The 17,252-nt window shown below is 36.0% G+C and overlaps 1 protein-coding gene and 2 pseudogenes across 2 annotated transcripts; 1 reads left to right on the forward strand and 2 right to left on the reverse strand.

Annotated features, from left to right (window-relative positions):
- Window positions 1-1,301: 1,301 nt before the first annotated feature.
- Window positions 1,302-2,054, reverse strand: LOC147484728 (secreted RxLR effector protein 161 pseudogene; annotated as a pseudogene).
- A 5,147-nt stretch (window positions 2,055-7,201) lies between these two features.
- On the reverse strand, window positions 7,202-10,561 carry LOC147484729 (LOW protein: ammonium transporter 1-like protein). Its single transcript, XM_086580617.1, has 9 exons — window positions 10,292-10,561; window positions 10,147-10,206; window positions 10,008-10,055; window positions 8,383-8,515; window positions 8,211-8,287; window positions 7,915-8,010; window positions 7,739-7,809; window positions 7,568-7,658; window positions 7,202-7,462 (listed from the first exon to the last, which is right to left on the reverse strand). The coding sequence occupies exons 1-9, from the start codon at window positions 10,511-10,513 to the stop codon at window positions 7,352-7,354; spliced, it is 909 nt and encodes a 302-aa protein (XP_086436743.1). The 5' UTR covers window positions 10,514-10,561; the 3' UTR covers window positions 7,202-7,351.
- A 1,992-nt stretch (window positions 10,562-12,553) lies between these two features.
- On the forward strand, window positions 12,554-15,959 carry LOC147484730 (F-box/kelch-repeat protein At1g22040 pseudogene; annotated as a pseudogene). Its single transcript, XR_015206380.1, has 4 exons — window positions 12,554-13,719; window positions 13,861-13,947; window positions 14,047-14,993; window positions 15,372-15,959. The product of XR_015206380.1 is annotated as an F-box/kelch-repeat protein At1g22040 pseudogene (transcript).
- The last annotated feature ends 1,293 nt before the right edge of the window (window positions 15,960-17,252 follow it).

Here is a 17,252-nt window from a genome sequence, read left to right on the forward strand (position 1 = left end):
GGTATCATTGCGGGCTATTGTGTTTCGCCTGTAGGGAATTTTGTTTAATCCATCTAACCCAAATGTGTGTGTTCACGTGTTAGGCTCAAGTAACGCCACATGAGGGGGCGTGTTGAGATACCATATGAGATGTGGAAAGCCTATATGTTCATGGGCCTCTTCACTCATCAACAATTGGTTTTGAGTTGGATACATACCATAGGCATCTTCACCCATATGTGCATACTCATGAGCATATGTACCTTAAAATTGTTGGAAATAAAATAATCTGCAAAAAACAGGATTAACAATGAAAATTGGAAGCTGAGGTGCGGACTAGGTCGCTCTCTTTAAGGTATTGCGGGTATGTTCCTCCTGGTGCAGACAGCCACGAAACCTCCAGGATACAACAACATCTATAAACGTCTTAATGATCACTCCACAAAAAAACAAAAACCGGAAAAGAGAACAAAAACTAATAGTCTACTGCCATTATAGGTGAGAGAAGTTTTTCATAAAGAGAGGGAAGATGCGAAAAACTGGTGTGTTTGGTCTGCTGTAAAGCCTTGTATATATAGGCTCGAGAGAGTGTAATGTTAACTCTCAATTGTCAACTATCAATGTTACAGTAAAAAAGTAACGTTCCAACAATAATGTCTCAGTTACAGTCAAAGCAAAACGTTTTTTTTTTTTGTTCCAAAACAAACCAAAACTGATTTTCTTATTATGGCAAGTCACTATCAGTTCCAATATATCAAGCATAAATAAAGGTGTCCAAGTCTTTAACCTTTACGTAGTGAAGACTACTCAAAGTATAAGATCTATAAGTGACAAAGTCTTAAACTTAGGTCTTGCGTATACAATGAGATATCAGCACGCCTAACATACTCATTGTTCTCTTTTCAAACTCGCACATTAAAAGTCATGTGCTTCAATCCTGGATTCGTGAATGATCTAGAGAATCAACTCGATCTCATTCTCATAGAAAGCGGCCTATACTTTAACATTCACTAGGTGAGTTATATCAAGAGTGCTCATGTATGTAGCTTAGACACTCCGTCCATAAGGACCATAGAACTTCATTAAGAGTTTTCCCAGAAAACTACAACCTCTAATCGCTTCAGGATCACATACGTTTTACTTATCCAAATTCAGGACGGATAAGTAACAATGCATGTCTCATACTCAAACATTCTATGACTTGTTTTTCCTTTTGAACCCAGTTCTTGGGATCTTCAGTCCTTAGGTTGGGTTATCATCATATACATTTATCTTTCAATAGGCTTAAGTCCCATACTTTTGGTAGTAGTCCACACTTTTTCTCAGGCCAGAGCTTTTGTCAATGGATCTGCAAGATTATCACCAAATCTCACAAAATCAATAGGCACTGCACCCTTGGATATGTAATCCTGTACAGTACTATGTTTACGATGTATCTATCATGATTTACCATTATAAAACTTGATGTGGACTCGCCCGATAGCCGCAATGCTATCACAATGTATCAAGATAGCTAGTACCGGTCTATGCCAAACCGGTATGTGAGTGAGTAGGTCCCGTAACCAACTGGCCTCCTCACTAGCACTAGCCAAAGCAATCAGCTCTGACTCCATAATAGATTGTGCTATAATGGTCTGTTTCTTGGACTTCCAAGATATAACACCTCTACCAATGCAGAACACATATCCACTAGTAGCTTTTGAGTCTTCTAAAAGAATATTCCAATCAGCATCAGTATACCCTTTCAAGAACAGCAAGAAATCTCGATAATGAATACCCAAGTTGATTGTTCTTTTTAGGCATCTCATTAACCTGCCTATTGCTTGCCAATGTTCAACACTAGGGTTACTAGTGTACTTGCACAAAACACCTACTGCATATGCAATGTCAAGCCATGTACAATTTGTAGCATATCTTAAACTACTAATGATACTAGCATATTCTTTCTGATTCACAGGGTCACCATTATTATTTAACACTTGAATCAAAAGGTGAGCAAACAAGCTTACAATTGAAATATTTATACTTCTTCAACACTTTCTCAACATAGTGTGACTGATCTAACCATATGCCATCTAATGATCTTGTAATTTTAATCCCTAAAATTACTTCTGCTTCTCCTAAGTCTTGGGGCGATTGGATTTTAATCCCTAACATAGATACATGGTCGTGCCCTTGGATTTGAATATAGCAAATGAGTGTATTGAAGCCCGTTTAAAAATGAAAGAAAATGGTATTTTGTGCAAAGTAGAGATTTCAAAGCCGTATGATAATGTAAAGTGGCGGTTTCCTTGAGGAGTTCAGGAGGAGGATGGGATTCGGGTAGAAATATACCAAGTGAATCTGTACTTGTACAACTTCAGCATCATTCTCAGTATTAGTAGAGGATCACCTGCTGATTCAGAAATCAAAGGGGTTTGGGCCAGGGCTACCCCATCTCTCCGTTCTTGTTCAATTAGTTATGGAAGCTCTAAGCAGGTTGGTCATGAAAAGAGTGGCCATGTGCTTTATTAGACGGTTCAGATCTGCTCCCAGTGGACTGAGGTGGCTTTGTTTCAGTTTGCGGACGACACACTACTTTTGATGAATGCCTTGGTCTCATATGGTAATGAAGTCTATTCTGTCGATTTTCAAGGTAGTGTCTGGATTAATAAAGGACTATATGACTAATTTTTTTCTAATAGGTTGGTAAAGTGAACAACTTTGATACTCTTACTGGCATTATGGGCTGCGGAACGGGTGGTCTGCCATGCAGTTACTCGGGACTATCAGACAAGTTTAAAACTGTCTGGTATCTTGTCATTGACACAGTGCAAAGAAGATTAGGAGGATGGCGAAGAAAACTCATGCCAAAAGTAGTACGAGTTATTCTCACTCGGAGTGTCCTCTCAAGCCTGCCAATTCACTACATGTCATTGTTAACCAATCTGGTTAGAGTGGCGAATATCCTTGAACTGAAAATGCGTGACTTCCTTGTATGGTTTATGCACACTAATTAATAAAATTCAATTATAAAAAAAACAGCTACTTTAACACCCAAAAACTGACCTTCGTGATTTTTCAATTTACCTTTTGTTTTCCTTTTTAAAATTTTAAAATTTGTTTGTTTTGACTAATGATGTTTCATGGTATTTATTATAGGAGGAACCATGGTCCCGACAGAGATGCAGTGCTCATTAACTGGGCAGATTGAGAAAAGAAAGGTTGCGAAATTGGGAAACTGACAACTCAAAAAGCATTTTGTAACGGATTATAGTGAATGTAAACACTTGGGGTTGCAAGTGGGAAGATAATTCTATCATTTCTATGTAGTTCCTTTTTTTATTCTTTTTTTTTGTGAACAAACTATTACTGTTGTTCTGAAATTTTGTTTCACACTAAAAGCAGCTTTGACTAAAGAAAATACAGTTTCCTTAGCATTACAGAACACTTGTTTCACAGATTGTAGCTCAGGTTTTATAGAGATTCATTTGGATATTTTGGACATGTATCCCACGCTTCTCCTAAAAAACGGCTAAGAATTGAACTTGGGTAATTGTGAGAAATAATCAGGGGGAAGAACAAAGCTGTCCTACAAAAACCAACCAAGAAGTTCAAGATCAACAATGCATGCAAATTCAAGTTCAAAGAAATGAGGAAAGATTGGTAGGCACTACTTAACAGCAAGTTGTTGGACAAGAGCGGGGTTCATCAGCACTTTGATTGTTGAGTGAATTATTTGATTCTGCAAGTGCAAATGAGATGGTGAGTGGTTTTTGAACAATGGATATCTTCTTAGAAGGTTTGTTGAGAGAGAGAAGGGAGAGGGTATGGTTGAAATCTCTTACATCCTACGCAGTAAGAGACAGAAAATAGTTTTACAATCATTTCGTGAGATTGCAAGGTATCGTTTTCGCACTTTATATGAACCTTAGCCAGACGTTTTTTTTTAGCTCAAAACCTTGGCCAGATATGAACAGACCCATACGTAAATTGGTTAGGCTACGTACAATAATAAACTAAAATTTTAAACGATGACGTATATGACCAATTGCCATCCTGTATTACTAAGTTGAAATAATTATACTATTAGTCTATAGACCCGTGCATATACACCGGCTATTTTGAAAACATTCAGATTTTTTTTAGAAAATTGGAACTACCGTTTTAGTCGCTAACCGGTTTTAATTTTCTAACAAATTGTTTTAAATTAAGTTTTAATTAAGTTTTAAAAAACGTTTTTTCAATTAGGAGAGAGATCATGTTTTAATAGAAAAATAATTTCCATTTTAATTAGATATATTAGATTTTTCCTTTTTAATACCCTTGTAGGAGCTTTAATATCAAGTACTGATTAAAACCGAAATTATTTAAAAATATTTTATCAAGTATTGTTTTAAATATTTAAATATCAAATAATATTGTTTTAAAATATTATTTTAAATATTTTATTTTTAAGAAAACTTGCTTGATAAATGTAACGATCGTGTTGAAAGAAATATATCTCCACAAGTATTATGAGAAATCCCATGGAAGAGAATATAAGAGTTTCCTTGAATTGGTTTTCTTCTGATTTTAGCACATAGTCATATACTCATATGGCTACTTTCCTTGTAGGTTTTTTTTCCGTATTTTACTCTCCTTGTAGTGTAATTTCAACTTAGTAATACAGGATTCGCCGTACTAGTAAGGCGGTAACTACTAACTACAATAAAATGTTCATTTCATCTACCATTTGGAAACAAAATTGTGAGGGAGTAGTATTCACATCCAATAAATACCACTCACGTGTCTAACACAATTATAAATATCGCACCGACCTCATGTCCGCAGCTCGCTTCATAGTGACTCACATCATAGTGACTCACATCATCAGCTCGCACACCCGATCTAAGGTATTCGTTCTCCGAGCTCGCTCCAGAGTAGCTCAACTCACACACCCTCACGCAGAGCGTTCCACCTAGATACATCATCTATTATCCAGATGCAATAATTACCAGAGCCGTACTGACACAACCCAACCACTCCCCATCATTGCGGACTTCCTACCACCACCAATCCTACACGCATCCCTGATCTCGACCACACATCTGTACTCGTCAGTACGAGAAGATACGTAGGCAGCTCGCTACTTAGCGAACTCGGTCTAACCCAAATCCAATCCCCTTATTCTTCCACCTGTATATATAAGGGAAAACGCACATTTACAAAAATCTTGTGTGTAATTAGTATATAAAGCAACTTGCCTATAACATATCACGTACTGAGTACCTATAATATCCTTGTGGGAACTTAATATTAAGATATAGACAAGGGAAATAAAATACCGAAAAAAAACACTACAAGTAAAGTAACCATATAACTATGTGCTAAAATCAGAAAAGAAAACCAATTCAAGAATACTCTTATATTCTCTTCCAAGGGATTTCTCATAATAATACTTATAGAGATATATTTCTTTCCACACGATCGTTACATTTATCAAGCAAGTTTTCTTAAAAATAAAAACTTTCTTAAAACTGTTTTTTTTTTTTGTTCTTGATCGGCTAAGCCTTGACTTCCATAATAATGATAAATATAGTTTGTATACCATAGGAAGCAGATACATTACCATGTACAGTGGTGAGATATTATATGTCTTAAATCTTCGAAAAGTTTGCATTTGCACTATATAAACAGTTAGCTTTCTTTATGAAATGAAGACTTAATTAATATCAGGAAGTGCGCTTAATTATTCTTTTTAAGGGTTGGTATTTTAGTTTGGACGTGCGAAGAAAGTTAAGAAACATGAGTTCCAGGAATCAAAGTATGTTGGGTTCTTTAGACGGTTCTCTTTATATCCTTTACATGTTTTATTGTAGTTATATGCTTTATTAGAGCATCACCATTCACCAATAATGGGATGCGTAAAAGTTTAGACACATAGGATGATAGGAGGCACAAATATTTTTAAACAGTGGGTGTAGTGGGTTAAAAAATACATCCAACAACAAACCAATAGATATTTTTTTGCATTTTTTGAAGGAGTGCAGCAGTGGGTATTTGAACTAATGGAGCTTAAAAATGTGTATGCTGCTATGTTCATCTTTAAACAATAATTTATATACGTTTAAGTTAAAAATTCATTTTATATATGCATTTCCACTAGTAGAGTTTTTTTAGACACAATTGTGTAAATTTACACTAAATGTGTTTTATACGTACATCCCAATTACATTGGTGATATATGTTATTTTAGTATATATCTTTTTTCATAACTCTTGGTATTATATATCTTATTTTAAGAGTTCAATGGTAAATTTATTTCACACGAAAAAACAAATGACTAGGGCTTTCGTGGTGATCCTGTTATTTTAGCATAAAAAGTTTCTGACAATTCCTATTTTGACCAAATATTTTGATTATGTCTCTAACAATTCGTCTACATTTTTCTTTAGCTTAAGAAAAAATGTTTCTTCTAAATGATTCCTATTATTGTTCCACGGGATGAAGTGATTAATTAGTCAATCATGAGATATCTGTAATGTAGGTAGAGTCCTTTTTTTATTAAGAAATTTGTAATTGTACTATGATGATTTCTTTTTAGTTTAACCAATCCATTACGCCGTTTGTCTAAATTCTTTTAGGATATGCTTCATCCATTGTGATTTATGTTTTGTCAGAATGCCCATACTAATGTACGTTATCAGATAATAGTGACTTGGTTGTTCAATTTCGATTGTCTCACGTCTTTTTCTTTCTTTGGCAGGGGACGTTGTCGAAGTAGACGCTGTCGAAGTAGACCAAGCTACACTTAGTGCTATGGAAGCTAAAGGTATTGCATATATACCAATAAATTCAAGGGTAGAGCAAGAAATCCAACAGAAAGACATCAGTAAGGACGAGAGTTCAGGATCAAATCATAAAGAGGGATCAGGATCGAAGAGTAAAGGGGAGGGATCAAAATCGAAGAAGTAGAAGAAATCTTTGTCCAGAGATTATAAAACAAATAAAGATGGCAATATTAAACTGTATGTTGGTTAGATTATGGTTTTAAGCAAGGTGAAGTAGCATCCTATTTATTTATAAATTTGTTGCGAATGCTTGTTTTTTAAATTATGTTTTTTTCGTAATCACAATCTTATTAAATATGAAATCCAAGTAGCCAGTGCTAACTAAAGATATCACAAGAGAAGAATGCACGATGGCAGTGGCGGAGCCACATGGTGGTTACCTGTCCTAGGCTCCTAGCTGCAGTCAATGGTAAAATAACACGGTACCTAGATTGACAACGTGGGCCTTGTTCACACATATCTTGTATTCAGTCATTCAGAACATCATTTCGGTCCAGTTTCATTTCAATATATACAAGAGTAGATTCCAAACTAGTGATATTGAACCAACTCTTAAAAGCTCACTGCTCCTCAGATTGCAGTTGTCTTCCCAGTAAAATAAGTCCCACGGTCGCAGATGTGGACAAAATTGTTGAAGAATAACAAATTGCAAGAAGAGCGCCCCTCAATGACTGCATTCATATAACCATAACAGAGGATCATGTATTCTGTCAGTGTATCGATTCTGGAAGTAAAAATATACCTAAAACTTAAGATTAGGTTTAAGGTTTAAGCACCTTTCCCAGCAGCAACGCGTTGTCATTAGCATACTGCAATGAGGTCTCAGGTATGCTTTGGATGCCTTGACTCAGTTCCCAGGAGAGGATACTAAATTATCATGTACAAAAGTGATTAGTAAATCGCTTTATTCTCTTCTTCAAAAGCAAAAAGTGCTCAGAATTCTATACCCGAAAACAATACTAATTCCAGCTCCAATGTAGGCTTTCTCAGGGGTTAACTTGACTTGTAGCTCCCCAAACTGCATGAGCAACAATACACGTAAACACTTCAAATAGGAGCTTTTTAACAGCTTCAACAATGTAGGCTTAACTCTAGCATCAAAAGTTATAAAAGTACTGCTTACCTTAAACATCCTTGTTTCCTCTTTGGATTTTTCATCAGTCGCAGTTACTGGACTTGCAGACAGTAGTTTTCCGGTCTCAATCATTGATATGGCAATCTGCAAAGTTTTTTACAAGTCAGCATATCAAAACAAAAAAAAAACAAAAAAACAGACATGAGGTCAATTGTTTATAGCGGTACCAAAAATGTGTTCCAACCGATCATCTAATGCAAAATAAGACCCACCATTTTCACTGTGTTTATTATCATTCAAGGAAAACAAACTTTATTAATGACCACTTTGTGCATTGCCATTACCTTTTGCAGTTCGCCTTGACCGTATTGTCCCATGGACTGAAATCTCCTTCCAGAAGATACCAAACGCTTTCCAAGTGCTACAATAAGCAAGAAAAACGAAAATCGGTTTCCCGTGGAACTCTTACACTATAAACAGTATATAAGAATCATTATTACATGATTTGGGTTGGACCTGATTTGGCATTGTCTGACGCAGAAAGCACCAAGGAAGGGAGTTTGCTTGCTATACTACGAGAGGTTGAAGTGTCAGCTTGTTCCCAAGCTTGAGATAAATTCAGCAATGCCTCTCCCAGATCTTGTCCACACTGAAATCGTAATTCAAAAATGTAGCCAATTCAAACAAATCAAGCGCGAATCACGACAGCGACACAAAAAGAAAACTAGGTAAAGCAAACACCAAGAATAAGTAGGTGCATTACATGTGACTATGTGATACATAAATGATGAAAAACGGACACCTGCTAAACAAAGATATAGTTTTTCAATTTTTCATACAAGGCAGACGGTGGCCAATTTTTCCAGTCAGCATATGAAGTGGACTTTGGAAAACTAGAGGTCTAACTCAAGAAACAATCAGAAAGAATTCTAATGACTAATGAGGTTGCGGGATTACATGGTTTGGGAAGCTTCACAAAAACATTTCTAGCAAAATCAGTAGTAAAGAATGAGACTTGGCAAAGTGTAAGAAGTGAGTGTATTGTGCTCACTTTGAAAGCTTTTTGTATACTTCATGTCCTAGTAACTTTGAAAGGATGAGTTTTTCTTTTTAATAATTACACCTCCATTCCCTACCCTTAATTCTCCCTTCCATGCTGAATGGGGGATTTTATCACAAACACCTTGGGGCCTGTGTGGGTATGATTATATTCTTATCAAGAACACAAAGAAAGTGACTGCCACTTATTGATGGAAGAGATGATATCAAGAAAAGGAAGGTATGACTGGAGAGCATAAATTCAGTTGAATCAGTAATGGCTGCCTACATACTCACACAACAGAATCAAACTCACAATGTAGTTCAGATGGTCACTAGTGTCTTCTTTTATAGACCACTATTAGGGTTTTCCCATTACTTGTGTGGCAACCATATAAGACTTTTTTCAAGCTACCCTTTCGCCCCCAAGTTGTAGCTAATGGGTAAACAAGCTTCTTACTATTTTGTCATTTAGGAAATAACCACTTAACTACATATATCAGGTCCACTGAGGATAGCTGGAGAACAAACCTAGCAACTTAACTAATTAAACTTGTCTAATTCAGGCGAGTTTGATATAATGTAGAAAATTATAGCTGCAAAGAATGTAAGTCTTTCTGTTCCTATTACTGAATGTTCTTCTTCTTTTCTAAGACTAACTCCAATGGTGGTACAAATTCTCAAATTGTCCGAACCCAAGCTCCAGTTACACCATTCCTATTAATTGTCAATGCTATGCTGTTCTAATCACTATAGTCGATGCTATATACAAAGCCCAAGTGGGTGTTTGGGGGTAATAGATGAATATAGTACACCAACACAATCAGATGTATGAATTGAATCATACACTACTTCAACTGGCTTACAGACATAAACTTCAAACCCCGTTCCAACAGGATTATGCGTGGCAGAGTATATGAGAAGCTTATGGTCATACGCCACTCGATTTAACGTGTGACAACTGCCAGTTGGGCTGATACATGGGAGGTTACACAGTCGGAGACAACAAAGGCATACCCCTATAGCTATTTGGGGGGATTGCGGCCATTCAACACTATGCAGAGTGAAGTCAGATTAACAATAAATTGGGGTAAATAACTAACCTCGTCTATAACACGCCCATTTGCAAGATCAAAAGCAGCATCATTTAGCTACAAACATTCCCAATTCTGTCAATACAAAATAACAAAAAAAAAAAAAAACTCAATACAAATTATCCCAAAAGGCAAAAAATAAACTTACATCCAGGCGAAGATCACTGGGTAATTGTGAGAAATAATCAAGAGGAAGAACAAAGCAATCCTACAAAAACCAAACAAGATCATCATTAACATCAACAATGCATTGGAAATTCAAGTTCAAGGAAAAATTGGTAGGTGCTACTTACAGCTAGTTGTTGAACAAGAGGTTCTGCAGCACTTTGATTATTGAGTGAATTATTTGATTCTGCAAGTGCAAATGAGACAGTGAGTGGTTTTTGAACAATGGATATTTTCTTTGAAGGTTTGTTGAGAGAGAGAAGGGAGAGGGTATGGTTGGAATTTCTGTGAAAGGTGAGGAGTGAAGAGGAAGGAAAGTTTGAAGGTGGTGGAAAGAGAACACAAGCCATTAAAATGTTGAAATTTTGGTCGGTATACAAAGTTTTCAAAAATGTTGCTATTTATCCATCCATTGCGCCACATTGTATTTTTGGGCCACCTCAAATTTGTAAGGTGACCAACAATTTACCACACTACATGTCATATTTATCATTATTATTGTTCTCTAGAGATCTCAGCTGATCTATAGAAATTTGATAGAGTAGGTTATTTCTCTTTCCTTACCACACCACGACTGAGTAGGACACAAGCTCTTGCTTTACAAACATAAGTAAAAGGGAAACAAAAGGGAAACAAAATTCTAATATTAAGAACTAAATTTATCTTGCACTTGCACAATTAGAAATTTCTCAAATTGATTGCGTTTCCATCATTTTAAATAACATAAAAATTACATAATAGTATTGACTTATATTTTGTTACCATGTACAATGATGAGAGATCATTACGTTAATTTTCTAGAATTAGACATTGCCAATTATAATTTTCTAGATTCATCTATATAAACAGTTAATTGTGTACATGCATTGTGTAACTGCTTCTAAATAATTTTTTTTAAAGGTTTGGTATCTTAGCTAGTTTCAACTCAATTTGCACCCATGTCTTCGAAATATAAAAATCAACCTCCCGCACAAGGATCACATGGAGGTGACTATTCTAGTACTTTTCTTTACCTTCTACTCTTGTGTTATAGTTTATTTTGTAGTTCAAATTTCAAAACATGCATGATGAATTTTTTTTAATACAAGAAAGAAACTACTCTATTGCACGGCGATCCTACGATTTCAGCATGTGATCATCACGAGTTTCTGAATAGTCCAGTATTACTCTAATGTTGTTCTAATTATACGTCTTTTAGGATTTCATCTAAACGCTTTCATCACCATATGTTTGATCAGTTATAGTCCTCCTACTTGTTTTTGCTATTCGTTGCACTGCATGGATTAATTTTTTTGTGAGTTAGTTTTGACGACTTTGCAGGAGTATCAAGCATATGTATTTATTGTTGCAAACTTGTGCAGCGTGCCTTACTGCCTTTGCTCTTGTATTTATTGGTAACAGCGCGGTTTGTAGCCTGCGGCAATTCCAACTACTTACGCATATTTTGTTAAGGACTTAAGGCGACCTTCCCACGGAGACTCAAATGCTCCATGTCTTTTCAGAATACGTATTATTAATGTTATCTCAATAATATGCCTTAATAACATGCCCATATGTTGATTGTTAAATGCCTTCTCTCTTTTTTTGGCAGACGTCGCAAAACTTAAGAGAGTCGAAGAACGACTTAAGAATCAGATGGAAGTCGAAGTAAAATATAAAAAACGCTATCAACAAAGCGAAGAACGACTTAAGCAAAAAATGGACCGTCTGCCATGTATATTATTAGAAGATGAGGAATAAGCAGGAGGGATCAGGATCAGGATCGAGTTACAAGAGCTAGCTAAATTTTCTTCTAGAGATTATGTTATTAAAAGCAAATAAAGATGGTAGTCTTGATATCTTTGTTAATTAGCTATAGATATATATGGTTTTAAAGTGGAGTAGCTTGATTATTAATAATTTTGTAGCTTGATTATTCAGTATTTCTTGTTTACATCATTGCTTTTAGTTACCAAAAAACAAAACTGATTGTTTGAAAGCTTCTCATAAATACTGGTGCTTGGATGTCTTCCAATTGGAAGCAGGTGAGATTGCATGTGTCGTGCGAAAACACTTAATTGTTTGTATTTAGCGTAAAAATTAAATAAAAATTTGTTTGTTAATTATTGTGGAAATAGATAGTGCTGTACGTAGACTGTAGACTGTCCACACATCACTGAAACTGGCCAGGACATGGGCATTGATAGAATTTAGAGAAACGATAGAATGGTTTGCTCAATGGACTGACTAGCTAATAACAATGCTTAAAAACCAATCCTTTCTCGATTAGTTTTTTTTCCCTAATTTTCCCTTGTCCCATTCTTCTATTATCATTTCTTCTTCTTCTTCTATTAATTAGCGCATCTTATTTGGTTCGCTCGAGGTTTTTTTTTCGAATAAAGCTTGGGGTTACAGACCCCCTGTTCATTAATTAACGTCTCAAATACACTGCCCGATTACATTCTCTGAAAATGTGAATAAAATTCACCTTTTGCATCCTAGAAACAACATCTTTGATGGCCGCATAGATGTCCCAGCAGTACCAAGGCGCTAGTTCCTTTCCCATCAAGATTTGAATTGCATTCATGGAGTCAAAAGCAACTAAAAATTTTCGTTTTTGGATCAAGTCGCAACAAAGTAATCCTTCATAAATGGATTTCATCTCTTGATATAACACAGACCTAGTTCCTCTTGAGCCAGTGTACGCAAGAAGTACTTCTCTATTAGAGTCTCTGATAAGACCTCTAGTACCAGTGTGATCATCAGTCAGTGAAGCATCTGAGTTAGGTCAGCATTAAACAAATTAGGGACGCTGTCTGGCCCGTAGAGGAAATATTAACCAAAAGAAGTCAATTAACTATTTGGGAATATAACCAATTAACCATACGAAATATTGCTTTGATAGCTCCTTCAATGACTGACTGAAAGAGAGGGAATTGATCTATTCATAGAAGCCGGGGATTTTGAGTGTAAACCTTCGATAATCTGTTCAAATTTTAGAAGAAACAAGTTATACTGCCTTTGTGTGCAAACTCTACCCATAATCCCATCTTTCCAATAACCAACCCAAAACCGTATTCAATCTCCGCAACCCCATCATACACACCAACACACCCTACCTTTCCTTCGATGAGGAAGTTGACTACTGAAATCACTGAATAGTGTAGCTAGTAGTCTAGTAAAGTTGTACATAATTTGGTTGGCAAAAGTAATGAATTGGACGGGATGGTTATCCTAACATCAAAGACCATCAAAGACCATGAATACTGAGTAGTTGAGAATACTCCCAGTGAAACACGTCAGCCCTCTTTTTTCTCTAAAGTGGACATGTCAGCTTTGGTAGAAAAAAAAAAAAAACAAATCCACGCCCTTTTCAATTGTTCGTAAATCTGCGATGGAAAAATAAACCCAAAAACATAAAGTCCAAAAAGGCGCCTTCCCAACCTCTCTATTCCTGTTATCTCCATGTCAACAGAAACCCAATCTCTTCAAATTTCAATTTGATGAAAAAAGAAAACAAAACAAGAGAAACCCAGTATTGAAAAAAAAATCCGGAACAATTCCATCGAGATTTAAGGTATGGCCCCATCTTCTTCTTAATCCTTAACAATATCTCTCTTTGTGCTTTTATCAAAATACTCAGATCTCCTAAAAGGTACTTCCTTTCCTTAAATTCTGTTTGTCTTAGTCTAATCTTATGCTTTTCAATCTTAATCAGAAATTTGGTTTGAATTATTACCAGTCACGTGTTTGTCATCTGCCTGAGTCTATTGTTGTTGATAGTTATAGAGAGGTATTAATTGAGGTAATTTGGTTTGAATTTGGTTTTTTTTAATTTTGTGTATGGTGATACTGATTAGTTCTTTTCTTTTCACATGGTGTACATTTTATGTGTGGATCTCAGCATTTGTATTGATAAGTTGGAATACATTGCCCATATGTTTGTAAGGAAGTATATTTAAGGAGTTAGCTAGCATAGAGTTTGGGTGCTTCTCATGGGGGGAATTTTGAGCAAAACTGGGACAGGGGAGTATAACAAGATTCTACAAAGTGCTTCCTATAAGAGGCAGAGGATGTCGTGCATCCCTGACGAGGATAACCCGAGACTGATTCCCAATCTCCTTGATGACATTTCAATTCAGATTCTTGGTAGATTACCTAGGATTTACTATTTGAATGTGAAGCTGGTGACGAGGAGTTGGAAAAGGAACTGGCTTGGACGGAGAGATCCTTTGGATCGGTTACCGTATTGTGGTTGTGCCATAACTGTTGTTGATGGCTGTCTTTATGTGTTGGGAGGCTTCTCCAGAGCTTCAGCTGTGAAATGTGTTTGGTGTTTCAATCCAATTCTAAACATGTGGAGTGAGGTTGAATCCATGTCTATAGGTAGGTCCTACTATAAAACTGGTGTATTAAAAAATAAGTTGTATGTTGTTGGAGGGGTTAGTAGGGGACGAGGTGGATTGACTCCTCTCGGTCGGTGAAGTGTATGATCCCAATGCATGGGGTTATGGTCCGAAGTACCTAGCATGTCGTTCTCTAAAGCTCAACTGTTACCAACTGCCTTCTTAGCTGACATGTTGAAACCTATAGCCACTGGAATGACTACGTACCGTGGAAGGTTGTGTGTGCCGCAGAGCCTATACTCCTGGCCTTTTTTTGTTGATGTTGGAGGTGAGGTTTATGATCCCGAATCTAATACATGGTTAGAGATGCCAAGTAGCATGGGAGATGGTTGGCCTGCAAGGCAGGCAGGCACTAAATTGAGTGTTGTAGTAGAGGAGGAACTATATGCATTGGATCTTCTTCTACTGCCCGTGTGCTAGTAATTCAAAATGTTCATGGTAAAAGGTAAGTGTATCGTGTGGGTCTTTCGTATCTATGTTCCTATTCTTGATTTCGATTCTGATTGGGATCACATGATGTCAGTATACTCAATGGTTTACATATTATGCAAAAGATTTCTACCGTATCTTAGTCATTATTTAGGAGGTTTCAATATCTTTTATTGATGCTATAAAGTTGTTGTTCTCTCTTCTTTGATATACCGGATTGTAATCCCAATGCCAAGAAAAGCCCTCTTTAAGTAAGCCCTTAACCAAACATGATGTCGTTCTCATATATTTCAGTGTATAGCTAATAGTTACCACTTTGGTTGTTTGAACTTATTATGGGGTTTATCTGAACGTTAATGAATACACTAATATATTTTGCTTCCTCCTTCTGTAGACCAATGAGGACTCCAATTGATCAGAAACATATAGGTACCAGAAAATCAGAGGGTCAGAGGGCATCTATTACTACAAATGACCCATCTCTTTTGGGCCCTGGACAAAATCACGATGCCAAGTCAAACAGCACTTCCAGGAGAGGAGTGTCAGAAGAAAGCCGAGCTAAAGTCCTAAATTCAACCTCTCATTTGCAGGGACCAAAGCCACAGAGTTCTCAACCATCTGCTACATTGGCATCAAACAATTCTGTAGTTGGGTTGTATTCATCATCTTCTGATCCTGTTCATGTGCGATCTAATTCCAGGTCATCAGGTATTGTTGGTGCTATTAGTATACAGCTCATTGAAATATGTTTAGAATTGACAATCTCAGAATCTAAGCACTAACTCATCGTTAAGTACACTATTTAGCACGAGGTTTAAGTTTGGTTGGTAAATAGAGACAATAGTCTTTCTACCATACGCCAATTTTTATATTTTTTTCATGACCACAGTGCAATCCAATTTTAGGTTGTCATTAAACGATCAATTGGGGGTTATCTTCATACTAAAGTTTTTATAATATAGAAAAGGGATGCTAAATGACATATTGAAGAGTACCATTCAGACATTTTATGTAATTTCTTAATATTCCTTTCTTCATGTTTTTTCCTCAATCTTGACACGATAAGCAAAAGGCTGGCAATCCACATAATCTACATACTGGTGGCGGAATCTGGAGTCTTGCGGAAAGAATAATAACGACTGCATAAAATATTGAATTTGCTTTCCCTGTTTTGTTTATTTTGGAGAACATTCTTAGTGGAATGAGTGAAACAATCCACTGTCGAGTTTCAACCTGTAAGAGTCCCTCAAACAATACACCATTTGATGAACCTGCTATTCAAACATGAAAGAGAAAACACAAGTGATTAATTTCCAGGTATGAACAATTAATGTCTCACTAAGTTTTCAATTGAAATTAGTCCTTTTTCTTTTCATCTTCAGAGGAGAGGTCTATGCTTACAAATCAGGATAACAAGTTGAGAATATTGATTGTGTGTAGAGAACTGAAAATCAAGAGATGCACCTAAAAGTTTGAGATCTTGAAGGACATGACACTTCTAAGGATCATAAGGATCATATTGCAGTTTATATTGATGGAATCGTGCAAAGGAAGGGAGTTGTTTGATCGGGTATGGTTATGTTCATGTATGTGTTTATACTTTATACCTGAAATTATGAAATTATTAGGTTATATTTGATCATATCTTGAATAATTTAGTATGGTTTTTATTTTTTGATTGCTATTATCATTTCATTATTTCAGTGAGTGTGTTTCACACTTGATTTGACCATTTTTGCACTATTAAAACATTAGCAACTAGAGACTCTATAGCAATAAATTCGGAGCAAGCTTTGTTAGGATTTTCCCATTGATAATTATAAGTTTTGCTTACAACTACTTAACTGAGGTTGGGTTTTGTTTTCTTTAACTGGAAGTAGCATTTTGTAGTTTTTATAAGAATGAGTGAGATAATGGTTGAAATGCAAGCTCCAAACTTTTTTAAAGTCTCTTATATTTTTAAATAAAATTTGTTTTAGGGTGGGCGTAAAAATGGAGCTATTAAACAAACCCTTGAAAAGGAGATTGTTAAAGGACTTGGAATTTCAGGTAGAGAGTCTGTAGGTGTGTCAGTTGAAATACAAAGTACAAACAAGAGGTTCAGTTGAAATTCTCCCACTTCAAGAGGGAAAGGTAGTTGCGCCGCAGTAAGTCCATCAATAAGCATGATCTCATGTCACTAGATTGAAGGTAATACCAGATGGTAACTTACACATGAGCTATACAATTATCTAAGTTTGTCTGCAATCGCACTACTCACTCATTTCATTATAAA

The sequence above is a fragment of the Coptis chinensis genome, chromosome 8 (assembly GCF_015680905.1).
Source record: "Coptis chinensis isolate HL-2020 chromosome 8, ASM1568090v1, whole genome shotgun sequence".
In the NCBI taxonomy this organism is placed as follows: domain Eukaryota; kingdom Viridiplantae; phylum Streptophyta; class Magnoliopsida; order Ranunculales; family Ranunculaceae; genus Coptis; species Coptis chinensis.